Source organism: Mus musculus, chromosome 19 (genome assembly GCF_000001635.26).
Source record: "Mus musculus strain C57BL/6J chromosome 19, GRCm38.p6 C57BL/6J".
In the NCBI taxonomy this organism is placed as follows: Eukaryota; Metazoa; Chordata; class Mammalia; order Rodentia; family Muridae; genus Mus; species Mus musculus.
In genome coordinates this window covers 29,696,840-29,711,637 of record NC_000085.6, presented here as the reverse complement: position 1 = coordinate 29,711,637, position 14,798 = coordinate 29,696,840, and the positions used below count along the sequence as shown (strand labels likewise).

Genomic DNA, 14,798 nt, shown 5'->3' with positions numbered 1-14,798 from the left:
TTGACTTAACAATAAGTAAGAATCATGTAGTGATAAACATTTCTTTAAACAGCCTTGAGTTTTCTGTGATTCTTAGTAATAATGTCTCAGCAGGTCTCAGGCTCATGGCTCTTTACAACCAAGAATCTTCCTAAGTTTTAATAAGAACAACCTGTTCTTAATATTATTTCCATTCTATAGCTCTACCTAGGAAAGTGATCCTGGTTGCATTTAGGGTGTGTTTAGTGTTAAGAGCATCGGGTTTGTGAGAAGGAGCTGACACAGTTACCCTCCAGAAGCTCTGTTTGGAAAGGGAGTCCTGACTGGGAATGGGGGATGGGAAGGATGGGAGGGGGGATTCCTAGTCTGGATTCCACTGCTGTGAGGAGCTCAAAAGCAAGCCAGGGAAGAAAGGCTTGGCTTAAACATCTACATGATAGTCCATCACTGAGGGAAGTCAGGACAGGAACTCAAAACAGGGCAGGAACCTGAAGGCAGGAGCTGATACAGAGGCCATGGAGGAGTGTTGCTTACTGGCTTGCTCAACCTACATTCTTAGAGAACAAAGATCACCAGTCCAAGGGTAGCCCTACCCACAATGAAGTGGGCCTTCCCCATCAATCATTAAGAAAATGGCCTACAGTCTTCCTACAGCTCAGTTGAGTTTTCTGTTTGTTTTTGTTTTTTTGGTTTTTTTGTTTGTTTGTTTTGTTTTGTTTTGAGACAGGGGTTTCTCTGTGTAGCGCTGGCTGTCCTAGAACTTGCTGTGTATTACCAGGCTGGCCTCGAACTCACAGAGCTTTGCCTATGAAGGCATTTTTCTCAGTTGATGTTCCCTCTCTCACATGACTTTAGTGTGTGTCAAGTTGATATCTACTATCCAGCACGGGATGAGAGCAGACTTTGAGATCTGAAGAGGAGCCCCACTGGAGAGAGGGCCACCATGTAGAGCGCCACCAGAACCTGAAGGAAGGAGCCTGGAAATCCTCAAGACAAGGGCTTCCTGAGTTTGGGAGGTGGCAGGGGGTTCTGCACCCTGTGAATTAGCCGGGCTCTCTAGTGCTGAGGGACAGAGGCAGCCACTAGATGGGATCCTAAGTTTACTTTGGAGTTGCAAGGAGGAGGAGCAGGGTTTGCTTCTCTGATGTGGCCTGAATGCAGTCACCCGTCAATTCTTTATCCTGAGAGACACATGGAGTGGGGGTTGGGTAGTCTGATTTCCTGCAGAGGTGGAGAAGCTAGCTAGAGGGTCTGTGATCCAAAAGGGTGATCATAGGAAATGTGGCCAAACAAACAAACACCCAACACCCCTTTTTTTTCATGAGAGGCTAGATATAGATCAGGTGCTGGCCTAGCACACATGAAGCCCAAGGCTCCATCCCCAGCATTGCCCCAACAGCCTGTAGTCCCAGAACACAGGAGGTAGTCAGGAGCACCAGCCTGGTCACAAGCTACATGAGACCTTGTCTCAATAATAACTAATGAGCTGACCAAAAAATATTAGATTAATTGAGACGCGGATATGAAAAAAATCACACACTGAGCATTGTTGGTGCACGCCTTTAATCCCAACACTTGGGAGACAGAGGCAGGCAGGCTCTGAGTTGGAGGCCAGCCTGGTCTACAGAGTGAATTCCAGGACAACCAAGGCTACACAGAGAAACCCTATCTCAGAAAAAAAAAAGAGAGAGAGAGAGAAAGAAAGAAAGAAAAACAAAAACAAAAACAAAATTAATGTAAACAGCAATATCCCTGGAGAACCTCTGCCCTTTGTAATTTATTCTGTATGATCTTTTGAGAGTTTGAAACTCAAAAAAAAAAACCAAACTCTGGGAGATGATTCAGCGGGTAGAAGAAGTGCTATGCAAATCTCCCTGGAACCCTCTTAAAAAGCCAGCTATAGTAGTGTGCACCTGTAACCCCAGCACTCCCACAGAGCGATGGGAAGTAGAAACAGGCTGGAAGCTTGCAAGCTTAAGCAAGAGTAAGCAGGGTAGTGGCAGAAATGGTGGACCCTGATTTCAGTTGTCTCAAGCACACTGGATACACAGACACCAACCAAACTCAAATTGCTTTTACTTTTTAAAAAATCCTTACACCACTTTCAAGCTTAACAGAAAACTAATTAACTTACCATCCATTATGATCGTTAAAGTAAAATATAATTAGTTCAAGATAAAGTATAGTTCAAGATAAAGGCTCTTAGCAACGCTATATGGACTCAGTAGGTATTCTGTATATATATACACATATACATATAAACGTGTGTGTGTGTGTGTGTGTGTGTGTGTGTGACTAGCAATTATAGGAAAGAGGTCCTGAATTTGAGAAGGGGTGGGCTAGGGATATGGATGAGGAAGGAAAGGGGTGGAATAATGTAATTAGCAGTTCTCGTGTCTGAAGTTCTCAAAACAAAACTTTATAGTTTGACAATATAGTATACATATATTTGTTAATTTTATTTTCTTCTGAGAAGATGACTTACGTAAGTCAGCTTTAAGACTTTGGAAGAGTTTGGAAGCCCAGAATCCACATAATGTTTGTTAAGGGACGGCAGCACATTAACTCCAGAGCTGAACTGGTGGGTATTTGAAGCTCCCTGGCCAGTTAACCAAACCAGGGAACTCAGGGTTCGGTGAGAGACCCTGTGTCTAAAGACCTACCCACCCCTGACCTCAGTCCTCACAAATACATAAATATACACCACAGAGAGAGGGGCGGGAGGAGAGAGAACAATGCGTTCTTGCAGGATCACTTTAGAACACAAAGCTCCCTGGTTAACATTGTCCAGCCCAGAAGTAAGTTATTTTAAACCTGTAACGGGGTCCTTTATGAATACTCCATAACACCTGCCTCACTGGCCAATAGGTTGCTTTGAAAAGCTGAAGAGTAGTTTGTAAATTAGGTGCATTTCATTTAAAGGAGCAGTGGAAAGTCAGAAGAGGTGGCTGAGCTGCTAAGAGTGCTTGCTGCTTCCCGCAGAGGACTCTTAAGTCCCCAGCACCCACATCAGGCAGCTCAAAGCCTCCTGTAACCCCATCTCCAGGGAATCCAACAGCTTCCGACTTCAATAGGAATCGGCATGTACATAAATGTGGACACACATAAAAATATCTTAGCAAGTCAGGTGCTCCCTGATCGTCCATGTGAGTTCACCCCTCAAAATAATATTAATGATGACAATTTAATTGCATTACTGCCCAGACAGATAATATACATTGAGATGTTTATTGAAGCTTTTCCAAGGTTAATATTTCTCACCATTCCTCCAATATCCCTCTGCTTGCCCTGTCAAGAATTTAGCACTGGCCTGTTAGTGGAGCTGTATATTCTGCAGCATTCTAAAGCGAAACACCGGCGTCTACTCAGCCTTAAAGCGGAAGTGTGAGGGAAGTTGTTCAGCGTTCTCAGGAGTTTCCCGGCTCTCAGGGTGAATAAGGTGGCGGTGAAGAGAGCTTCTCATAGGCAGGCGGAGCGTTGGGAACCTGTGAGGAGGAGAGCAGAGAGGAGGAGAGTGGGCTTGGCAGTGGTGCGTGGTCTGGGGGCGGGGCTCGAGGCAAGGCAGTTTGCGTCACATTTATCCTTTCGCTGTGGACTGGTGCTTCTAACCATTCATACATATCTTTCACCCAGTGAAGTAATTGTTAAATTTTATCAGTGTCTATGTTGAGACGTTGGAGGGAAGAGAAAGAGAGAGACGAGGATATTCCCAAAATCGAAAAGTGTATTTATGCTCAGATCATTCGTCAAAATTTCCAATCGTAATGAAAGTCTGGGGGGGGGGGGGGGGGGCAGCACCTGTGCCACCACAGCACACATGCAAAACTCACAGGACCGTCGGACCGTCTGGGGGACCTGGTTCTATCCTTTTACCAGGTGGGGCTCAGGGATCAACCTCCAAGTTGTCAGGTTTAGCAGCCCTGAGGCAACTTGCCTACCCATGAATTCTTGAATCCTGAGTACCACTCAACAAACACTTCATCCTCACCACAGGACCCTGGTAGTTGTGTCTAAAAGCACATTTAGAGCTGGGGGTGGGGTTAGGGGCAACTCAATGATAGACATCATTAAAAGATGGAGTCAAGAGAGACACATTGATCTACCAACTGAGCACAATGTGCCGGTCACTCAGCTAAAAAAGTCACGTGTCCTAGCTCACAGCTAGGAAGTCATGGAGCTAAGATGCAAGCACGCCTGTCTGACTCCAGAACCAACGCTGGGCATTACTTTGCTATGCTTAGTGTGCACCAGTACTGTGCAGCAGAAATGCATGCAAGTCACATGCAGAATGTAAACGCCTAGTAGTTTTTAACCACACTACTATGTTTCAAGTGTTTAATGCATGTGGTTGTGGCTCGGCTCTCTAGGAGAAAATTCTCCCCTTGTCTCTTACATGTAGGAATCTCATTGACTGTAAAATCTAAGTATAAGAAGACACGGATTAAAATATACTTTTCCCACATTTGTTTGTTTATAAAATATACAAAACAACAATTACCATTTTGACCTTAATGGGGGAGGAGCACACGTGTGGATTGATGCTAGGGCCTCATGCATGCAAAGCGAGTGCTCTGTCATTGAGCTAAGATACCAGCCCTAATTATAAGCATTATCGGTCAGTTAACAGTTTAGTGACAGTAAGTAGATTCAAGGTTACACTTTAATAGAAATCAACTGTGTTTACTTGGACTGAAAGCAACTGCCAAGAAAATGCCCGGATGCATGACTACCACCTACCACGGGCTGATGGGATTTCTCTTGAGAAGACAGTCGGCTGTCCTGGTGATCAGGGCTCTCACATGAGCATCTTTCCCTTGAGGTTTTTTGAATACCAATATGACGCCTTTTGTCCTGAAATATAAAGTCATAAGAATGAATAGTAATAATAATAATAATAATAATAATAACAGTCTACTGAAGAAAAGAAAAAGGAAACAATGCTTTAAAAATTAGCATTAGGGCTGGAGAAATGGCCCAGTGGTTAAGAGCACTGGCTACTCCACCTGAGTAGCCAGGTTCAATTCCCAGCCCCCACAAAGCAGTTCATAACTGTCTGTAACTTCAATTTCAGGTGATCCTATATTCCACACAGACGCACATGCAGGCAAAACACCAGTACACACAAAATGAAACTAAAAATTTTTTAAATATATACATGTGAAAATGGACGTTAAGCTAGCTGCTTCCACTTACTAGCCAGGTGCCCTCACAACACTTCCTTACTCTTCATTCCAGTCCTGAGATCTGTTGTAGCAAGATGATGCAGCCCACTTCTCAGAGTTGTCAGGATGGACTAAAGTGCCTGGCACCACACTGTCACTAACTGGGGAGCCTGGAAGAGGAGACTGGATCTACAAAGTGAACAGTTCGTGAAATTATCCTTCAGAAATGAGGTGGCCTTGAGAGACACCTCACTGGTGATGAGCTTTCGCTGTTCTTGCAAAGGACCTGGATTCTGTTCCCAGTACTGGTACTGTGCCTCACTCCTGCCTAACACTCCAGTTCCAGGGGATCCTGGCTTCTTCTGGCTTCTGCATATATGTGGTATACTTTCATAGATGCATGCAGACACTCATAGGCATCATAGGGAATAGAATCTTTAAAAAAATAAATAAATAAGATGGGCTGGAGAGATGGCTCAGCGGTTAAGAGCACTGACTACTCTGCCAGAGGTCCTGAGTTCAAATCCCAGCAACCACATGGTGGCTCACAACCGTCTGTAATGGGATCCAATGCCCTCTTCTGGTGTGTATCTAAAGATAGCTGCAGTGTACTCGTATACATAAAATGAATAAATAATTCTTTAAAAGATAAGATAAAGAAGAAAGCTAGGAGTGATGCTATACTTGAATAATTCCAGCACCAGGAAAGCCAAAGCAAGAGGACCATTAGTTTGAGGTTAGCTTGGGCTACAGAATAAGAACTCCCTCAGAAAAAAAAAAAAGAAAAAAAAAGAAATGAAGAATGAAACCAACTTGTAAGCCAAGCAAACCATTTACACCTCGAGTTGGTTTTAGTATTTTAGCACAGCAGCAGAAAGCAGCTAAGACATAATAGTTACTGCACCGTGTCACATAATAAGCCACCATGTGGGTGCTGGGAACTGAACCTGGGTCCTCTGGAAGAGCAGCCAGTGCATTTACCTGCTGAGCCACCCCTCCCATCAGTGGCTTTCGTCTTTAAAGAGTTGTTTTTACTGTGTAGCACTTTAAATTTTCCGACCTTGATATGCCTTGCTGACCTCAAAACGTCCAGACTTTGTTTGGGAACCTATACAAACGTTCAGGTTTTTAAGGCTCCATTCCTAATGTTAGTGCTATAGCATGTGGTCCTTACATGACCAATAGAAAGATGGATGGATAGATGAGGAAAGAATTTCAGTGGTGCACCTTTTTTTTTTTGTTTGTTTTGTTTTGGTTTGGTTTTTGGTTTTTTTGTTTGTTTGTTTTTCGAGACAGGGTTTCTCTGTATAGCCCTGGCTGTCCTGGAACTCACTTTGTAGACCACAGGCTGGCCTCGAACTCAGAAATCCGCCTACCTCTGCCTCCCGAGTGCTGGGATTAAAGGCGTGCGCCACCACGCCCGGCTCAGTGGTGCACCTTATGCGGTGGGGAGGATGGTTTTCTCCTCCTGGTGTGATTATCAGTAAGATGTTGGATACCATGGGCTACTTAGTGTGATAGAGACCGAAGAGTCCGGCAGGGACCCAGCCCAGCAAGGAAGAATATTTGCCACCCAGACTGACAAGCTGAGTTTGATCCCAAACCACCACGAGATAGGAGAGAACCAACTCGGCATGCGCGCACACACATGCACATATATTCACGGACGTCCTCAGTCTCCTCACCCGTACCATGGCATGTCACACACATCCACATACATCCACGGGCATCCCCAGAAACTCAGAGGAAGGATCAGACCCTTCAGGGGACCATTACCCACCATCAAGGTTCTGTATCCACTTCGTCTTCTACAGTACCAGCAGCCGATAAGCAGAGCAATCCCCAGGACCACGATCAGGATGCCGATCCCTGCGGCCCTGGACCAGGAGATAGGCATGTCCAACAGAGCTCAGAAACATCGTTCCAGACTTGGATGAGACAGCAACCAACCTTCTCCCTTTTCGTGATCCAGGAAAACATCTTCTAGTCTCCAGTTTGTCATTCTTCGCACTGGGCACCTGACCAGACCTACAGCGCCAGCATCCAAGGACAGGTCCTAGTTTAGGAGCCTTTAAGTGTGGCACATCCAAGTCCCAAGCATAAGAGCTGCCCTGGCATCTGCCCTTCATGTGGACTGTTTATTTACTGAAGTAGAGTGATCTTTTCTTCTCAACATGGCTTATTTAAATCATTTTTTTCCAACTCAATTCAGATTAAAAGAAACAGAAATGAACACTCTGAGCCAGTGGTTGTGCTCACCAATTTTTGATAATTCTCATAATAATCTGCAGCGTAGATACCATTTATTATCTCTACTTCACAGAGGAAGAAGTAAATTTAGGGCTTTCCCCCCCCCCCCCCCAGAACTATCACAAGTCTGAGCCAGGGTTTGAGCCCGAGGCTATCCCTGCTCCTAACTCTGCTCTGCTCTGATCCCCTGTGGCACCGACAGAGGAGTCTGAGCTGAACCTGGTGCAGAGTAATATCGTCACTTACCTATGTATCTGGTCCTGAGCATCGGGACACGGTTTTGAGGCTCTAAGCCAGCCACTTATGCCCTGCGTCCAGAGACCCGTGGGAAGCACTACAGTTGTCGCAAAAGCCTCAGGAACAGAGCTTGGCGTGTGTATTCCTGCACGGCCCTGCCAGGCAGATGCTCATCTACTGTGTTCAGCATTGAGGACCAGACGCTGTATGTGACCGTGAACTTGCTCAGACATGCTCTGTAGAGCCGGGTGGTGTGTACTAGGCTGAGTGGCTGCAGGGTGCGGGGAGGGAGTTCTGCCAGGAACGCCGACCTCCATCTCAAGATTGTCAAGCGATCCAGCATGTCCTGTCCAACTCTAAATGGGATGGAGAGACCTGGAGGATGGCCTTTCCAGGGGAAGCTCTGCCCTAATCATGTAGGACCATCCCTTACAGTGGCTGCAAAGGCCCTGGGAATCTTGGTAGAGCTACAAACTGCATCATGGTCCAAGAGCCCAGATCCCAGGCACTGAGACCTCCTCTCAACACCGTTTTGTGCCAGGCACTGTGCAGCAATCCTCTGAGCTAAGGATAGTTCGTTTTACAGCTGCTGTCAGGCTTACAAGATGCTCAAGGCTGCACAGCCAGCATGTAGAAGAACCAGCAGAGTAAGTGGTCCTAGACAGCCGCCATGGGAGTGCTACAATTCAGGCCAGACCTATGTCCTCTGTCCTTTCCTGGAAGAACCGTCTCCTACGGTAAAACTGTCACAAAGAGTGTTCAGTGGCTCTCATGACTGAAGGCAGCTGACATAATTCCCAGCAGGCTCTTGCTCTAAGCTCACCCTGTACTCTCCCTTTGAGCATCTTGACACAGACAGCTCTGTTCCACCTCTTTATGCACAGTCATCTTTTACTGAGAACACACACACAAGTGATTGAAAGCTTAAAACATCAAAGAATGCCAGACATGCCAGAGGAAGCTGCTGCCTGGCCTCGCAGACTCCTCAGTCACTCAGATACCTTGAGGGTCAGTCACATGAGGCACCATTAAAGTACAGACCCTGGGGCCCCACTCCTAGCCTAAACTGACTCCTCTTGGAGGCAGCACCTAGGAATCTTGAGTTTAGGCAAGCTCCCAGGATGCCTTATTGCCATATATGTAAGAGCCCCTGTCTACTGAGGCTTCAGAAGGAGCTAACAGCCAACAGGGGGGTAGCCCCTTTTGACTGGCTATGGGAACTCACTTTATATTACTCTTCCTCATACCACTGGAGGATTTCAAAGGAGGAGAAATATCCTCCGAGAATCTCAGAGATGTATTGCTTCAATGCAGATGCTTCAGTGCAGAGGCCTCTGCTCCCTGCTACATCCGACCCTCCTGTTTAAACATGGCAGCCAGATGAATGAGCACCTGTCAGGATGAATCCTGATATTGACAGCCTTGTGCAGTGATTTTTCTTGTATTCTTCGCTGGTCTCTTTCATTACCCTGCTGAAAATCATGTGTCATGCTTCAAGTCCTGGACAACCTTCATGGACTGAAGTAAAAAAGTGTCACTGCACTGTGCTGTGGCCTCTGGTGATGCTGATGGACACCATGGCAGCCATGTATGCAGACTGAGCGGGAGTTTTTCTCCTGCTGGAACCCAGGACCTCTCCTATCCTCTCAGGGAAGACACCAGAGTACTCGCTGCCCCTGAGTGAAGGACTTTGGTCAAGGTGTACAAAAGAAAGCACAAGCTTTCAGTGAAGGGGTTAGATGATGATGATGATGATGGTGATGATTATGGTGGTGGTGATGATGATGATGGTGGTGGCGGTGTGTGTGTGTGTGTGTGTGTGTGTGTGTGTGTGTGTGTGTGTGTGATGTATATGATGGTACTAAGTCACAGGTGTCCTTCGTAAACTGTTGTCTTCAACTCCAAACCCACTTTCCTATGCCCTGCTCTGGGTGGTGGCATTGGACTCTGAAAATCCAATGACTTCTAGGGGCCAGTGTGCCCCTACAGAGAGTGTGTAGAGTCTCTTCAGAGTCTGCCTCCCACTCTGTTAAGCATCACCTCACAGCAGCTCTTCACACTGTTAGCTGTGGGAGCCACTACCGCCTTCACCCGCTGAGACTGGCGGCTGTATACCACACAGGAAGACTCAGCTTTCAGCCTACTGAGCTGACAAGGCCTGCCTCCAGCTTCCAGCTCGGCAGCTGGAGATATTGTCTTGCCTCCCTGTGGATGAGATTGTGCAAATATTTGCCATCTTTAACCCACCAGCTTAGTGTTCCATAGACAAACAGGCTCTCATGACTGAAGGCCTGTATTAAATCCCAACATCACCACATCCAGGGGCACACCTCCTAGTTTCTCTAAGCTGTTCCCACCCACATACAACACAGCAGGCAAATATGGGCGTCATGATGTGGGGGATAGCGGAAAACAGTGGCCCCAGTCTTCCCTTGGTTTCTTACTTTCTGATGGGAAACACAAAGAAGGTGGCGTCGCATCCTCACTTAGACAGAGGTGATGTGCAGGGGTGACAAACAGAGAAAGAAGGGACCACTAAGATTCCTGGACTACTGGGTAAGAGAGATCAAAAATTCCAGTTTAAGAGTCTGTGGCATCAGCCTAAAGATGCGGAAACAATGCCTTATACAATGTATTTCCCACCTAAATGGAATGTTGTGAAGACAATTTGCTACAATGTATCACTTCCCCTACCTCCCCAACTGGCTATGCTGTGGTGTGGGAAATCCCCTGGGAAATGCTCCCAGCTGGACTGCATTGATGATTGCTTGTTTGCTGCCTGACCTGTGTAATCTCAATAAGATTTTCCAGCAACTCTTTCTACAGGGGAACAGATCTGCAGGGGTTCTGAGCTGACTGCTAAAAGACTGTCTAAAACAGAGGTTCTCAACCTGTGGGTCACACCCCCGGCCCCCTACCCCAGGAGATTTCCACAGAGATCGTGTATCAGATATCCTGCATATCAGATATTTACATTATAATTCATAACACTAACAAATTTACAGTTATAAAGTAGCAATGGGAATAAGTTTATGGTTGGGGATCACCACAACATGAGGAACTAATTAATAGAGTCTCAGCATTAGGAAGGTTGAGAACTAAACCTTTAGTTCTGTGGAACTAAATGAAAGCCTGTCTGGAGTCCCTGCTCAGGTTCAGCTCCGACCACACCCTTCCCATTCCTAGGACTTGCAGAGTGTGTCCCTAGGTCCCCTAAGGGCACTTACAGGTGCCAGAATGACTCCCTGCCTAACTCTCCCACTGGACTCTAGACCTTTTCAGAGATATAGAACGGTATCTCTGAATAAAGTGCTTAGTTCTTAGAAGTAATAATTGCACAAATACTTCTTACTAATTAACTCAGAAGCTCAAACACCTTTCTGTAGGATGGAGCTCTCAAGCAATAGTCATGGCCGCCATCTTGCGCCTGGCATGAAGCCTGAGACCTACACCCACGCCCCTCATCCACGCTGGCTCTTTAGCAACTTAACTCTGTCTACAAAGCACCTGAGGAGTCTTGAGAGGAACTGGTGAATAGGCTTAAGGAAGAAGGTGCCTGAGTCTGGGACATATTTTCCCAACTTGGGAACCAACAACCAAGGCCCGAAAATGTGGACAAAAACAGTAATATCTAACTTTTCTCACTTGATCCTCCCCAACTGTTTGGCTCCAGAGAACTGTGAGTTAGACCACTGTAGGACCTCCAGGTCTCTCCTTGGTGGCAGTGGTTTTATTCTTTGCTAGAGAAAGTTACAGACAGGCATGCACATGTGGAAGTCAGTTGGCCGTGTCTGCAAATGGCAAATTGGAAATCCCAAAAAGTTTGCTTTGTAACTTACTCTTCAGCAGTGACATAGGAGCGTCTGTGCCCCTTCCTGGGATAACCAAAGTGAATGTCTTCTTGGGGCATTGTGTGGACTCAGCACAGGACACCTAAAGGAAGGGCACATAGGGATTGCTTAGTGTATCCAAAACATCTTCGCTCATCTCACAGAGACACACAGAGACTGTTACCGGGATAGGTATCAGCTAGCTAGCACCCCTGCGTCCTCCCTGTAGGGACTCACATATCATCTTGTTAATTCCAAGAGCTTTCAGATTAGTTCAGGCTCTGACACCTTCTACTTACTGGAAAACTAAATTCTAAGAAGAGACTGCTAAGGAAACAATGTTTAAAACTGAGTTCTCGCAGGGGCGTGTCTTCTCTGGCCTTCAGCTTGATTCTATGATAAACTCCTGAGAGGATTTTAGTCATTCTGTTTTAACCTTTGCTGGCCTAGGGCATCAGTCAGTAAGAGGTGGGGCTGGAGGGATGATTCAGTGGGGAAAGGTGTTTGTACATGAGCCTGGCAACCCGACTTACCTGAGTGTGAGCCCCAGAACCCTGGTGAAGGTGGGAGAAGGCCCCATGGCATCATTAATAGTCCCACATGTGCACTGTAACAAGTGCACACACACACACACACACACACACTGTAATAATAAATTAACACATAATAATATAAATAGTAAATAATAATAATAGAATAATAAATGTAAAAATAAAACAATAAAAGAAGCTGAGCAGAGGTGACACACATCTTTAATCCCAGCACTGGAGAAGCAGAGGCAGGTGGATCTCTGTGAGTTTGAAGCCAGCCTGGTCTACAGAGAAAGCTCCAGGACAGTCAGGGCTACACAGACACTCTGTCTCAAAAAACAAAAACAAAAACAAAACAACACACGCGCATGTCACACACACATACACACACACACACACACACACACACAGAGAGAGAGAGAGAGAGAGAGAGAGAAGCCAAAAAATGCCTTATTTTTTTCCAAAATTACCACTGTTATCAATCACACACAGAGAAAGAGAAAGAGAGAGAGAGAGAGAGAGAGAGAGAGAGAGAGAGAGAGAGAGAGAGAGAGAGAGGCCAAAAATATATGCCTTATTTTTCCCCAAATTACCACTGTTATCAATCTCTGGGAGAGCAGAAGTTTGCAGTGTTTAATGAGAAGTGTCTCCCAGAGCATCCCAGCCCAAGCCTGGCCAGATGTATAGACCACATCTTCCAAAGCCACTTTTGCACAAGGGACCCTGTTCTTGTTGGCCAAGTACACATCACCCAAGACAGACTGAGGATACCGGGGCCTCCTTTCGTCTAGTAGCTTCTTCCCCCTCCAATTCAGTTTCTGTTTCTGTCTATCCGGGTCTCACGGCAAGGAATTAAAAGCTATTTTTATAGACAGAGTTTCACTGCACTGCTCTGGCTGTCTTAGAATGAAATATGTAGACTAGGCTGGCCTTAAATTTGTATAGATCTGTGTGCCCCTGCTTTCCAAGTCCTGGAATTAATTAAAGGTATGTGCCACTATACGCAAACCAAACACCCAAAATGTGGATAAATGAATAATAACAAGAATCTCATGGACTACAGTGACCATAACTACTGTGAGCTCAATAAAAGACAATAACAGAAGCTTCATCTCTTGTCATTATGGTCAGGTTTTTGCCTTTTTAAAAAAATTACTGCTATTATAAATGTTAAGGGTCAACCCCCACGGAATTTCATTAATTAGCTCCAATTTGAAGAACATGGATAATGGGAGGGCAAAATCAGGATTTCCTTGAGCCCAGAAGGTGACTCCTTTCCACAGGGACATTTTGCATGTAATTTGCCCTTCCCAGGTGTAAGAAGGAAACTACACTTGAACTCAGAGATCACCTCCGATGGGGAGTGTAAGGTGAGCCCTACGTTGGCAGACAAGAGACTCAATTAACTCTGCATTAATTGTCTCTGTGGGTGTCTACCTCAAGCTCAGAGAATCTGCAAACAGTTACAGGATAAGTGGACCTCACCCCAGTGAAGCCAACGGAAGTCCCTTTGGGTGACAGACTAAATGGAGTGCACAGGGGTTCCTGCCACCATCACCCCACACGTTGATATTCTTGGCAATCTTGGAGGAATGAGGAAGAGTCTAAGAGACTCCAAAGGTGAGACCAAGCCTTGTTCTGGAAAAACAGGACAGTGTACAGTTAACAAGAAGTCGGTGTTCTTACCTTCCCCGAGGAACACTTCTCCCTGCTGTCTGGCTCTGTATGTGAAGACGGCTTCTCTGGCTGTTAATCTTAAAAAAAAAAATTATTTTTTTTTCCGTACTTGATCTTGAGTCTCATGATAGTCATGAGTTTTGGATTCCTAATGGGTGTCTGTGATTGCTTATTTGGCATGAAAGAAACCAACTTCATTCTACCCTTTAAAAAAAAAAAAGGAAGGAAGGAAGGAAGGAAGGAAGGAAAAGAACAGAGCCCTTGATGGCTTGTGCTTTCCCCAAAACCAACACTTTGCCCCAGGCAAGCCATTCCTCTTTAAGTTGCCAGGTAAATTACAGGATATCCAGTTAAACTTACATTTCAGATAAACAAGTATTTTTATCATGTGTCTAATGTAATACTTCTACTAGAAAAATTCCTCTGGCTGTGGAATGCTCAGCTCTAAGTGCAACTTGAGTGTCACATGTCACATATCACACCTCCCCCATGCCAGGCTCTGGGCTCTTTCAGGAAGAGGAGGTTGTAGTAGTCAAAGGGGGTGGCTGCCTTCAAGGAGACACAGCAGGGCGGTTGCACATAGAAACTCACAGCAGTTGGGACAGCATGCTCAAGACCTACTTAAAATCAAAAAAGACACAGCCCCTCCCCCAGCCGTGGAGCTGTTTGATAGATGCTAGAAGAGAGAGTGAGTTTTCTTTGGTGGTGTGACCACATTCCAGGACAGGCCCCACTCCTGAGAGTAGTTTGGCAACACAAACTGTACTTCAGGAGTGAAGGAGAAGAGAAAGAGGAGGATGGAAGAGGAGGAAAGTGAGGAGGAGGGGGAAGATGAAGAGGAGGGGGAAGATGAGGAGGAGGGGGAAGATGAGGAGGAGGGGAGGAAGGGGAAGATAAGGAGGAAGGGAAAGAGAAGGAGGAGGGGGAAGATAAGGAGTAGGGGGAAGATAAGGAGGAGGGGGAAGGTGAGGAGGAGGGGGAAGATGAGGAGGAGGGGGAAGATGAGGAGGAGGGGGAAGATGAGGAGGAGGGGAGAAAGGGGAAGATAAGGAGGAAGGGAAAGATAAGGAGGAGGGGAAGATAAGGAGTAGGGGGAAGATGAGGAGGAGGGGGAAGATGAGGAGGAGGGGGAA

General features: G+C 46.0%; 1 protein-coding gene across 2 annotated transcripts; it reads right to left on the bottom strand.

Moving 5' to 3' along the window:
- Positions 1–3,190: 3,190 nt before the first annotated feature.
- On the bottom strand, positions 3,191–14,097 carry Mlana (melan-A). 2 transcript variants are annotated; one of them, XM_011247400.2, is made up of 6 exons: positions 14,026–14,097; positions 13,675–13,742; positions 11,468–11,561; positions 6,922–7,018; positions 4,717–4,830; positions 3,191–3,464 (listed from the first exon to the last, which is right to left on the bottom strand). In XM_011247400.2, exons 3-6 carry the CDS (start codon positions 11,536–11,538, stop codon positions 3,405–3,407), a joined length of 342 nt encoding a protein of 113 aa, XP_011245702.1. In that variant the 5' UTR covers positions 11,539–11,561; positions 13,675–13,742; positions 14,026–14,097; the 3' UTR covers positions 3,191–3,404. The 2 variants fall into 2 exon arrangements, with proteins under 2 accessions (XP_011245702.1, NP_084269.1); NM_029993.1 differs by lacking the exon at positions 14,026–14,097 and having other exon boundaries at positions 3,332–3,464; positions 13,675–13,697.
- Positions 14,098–14,798: the final 701 nt, after the last annotated feature.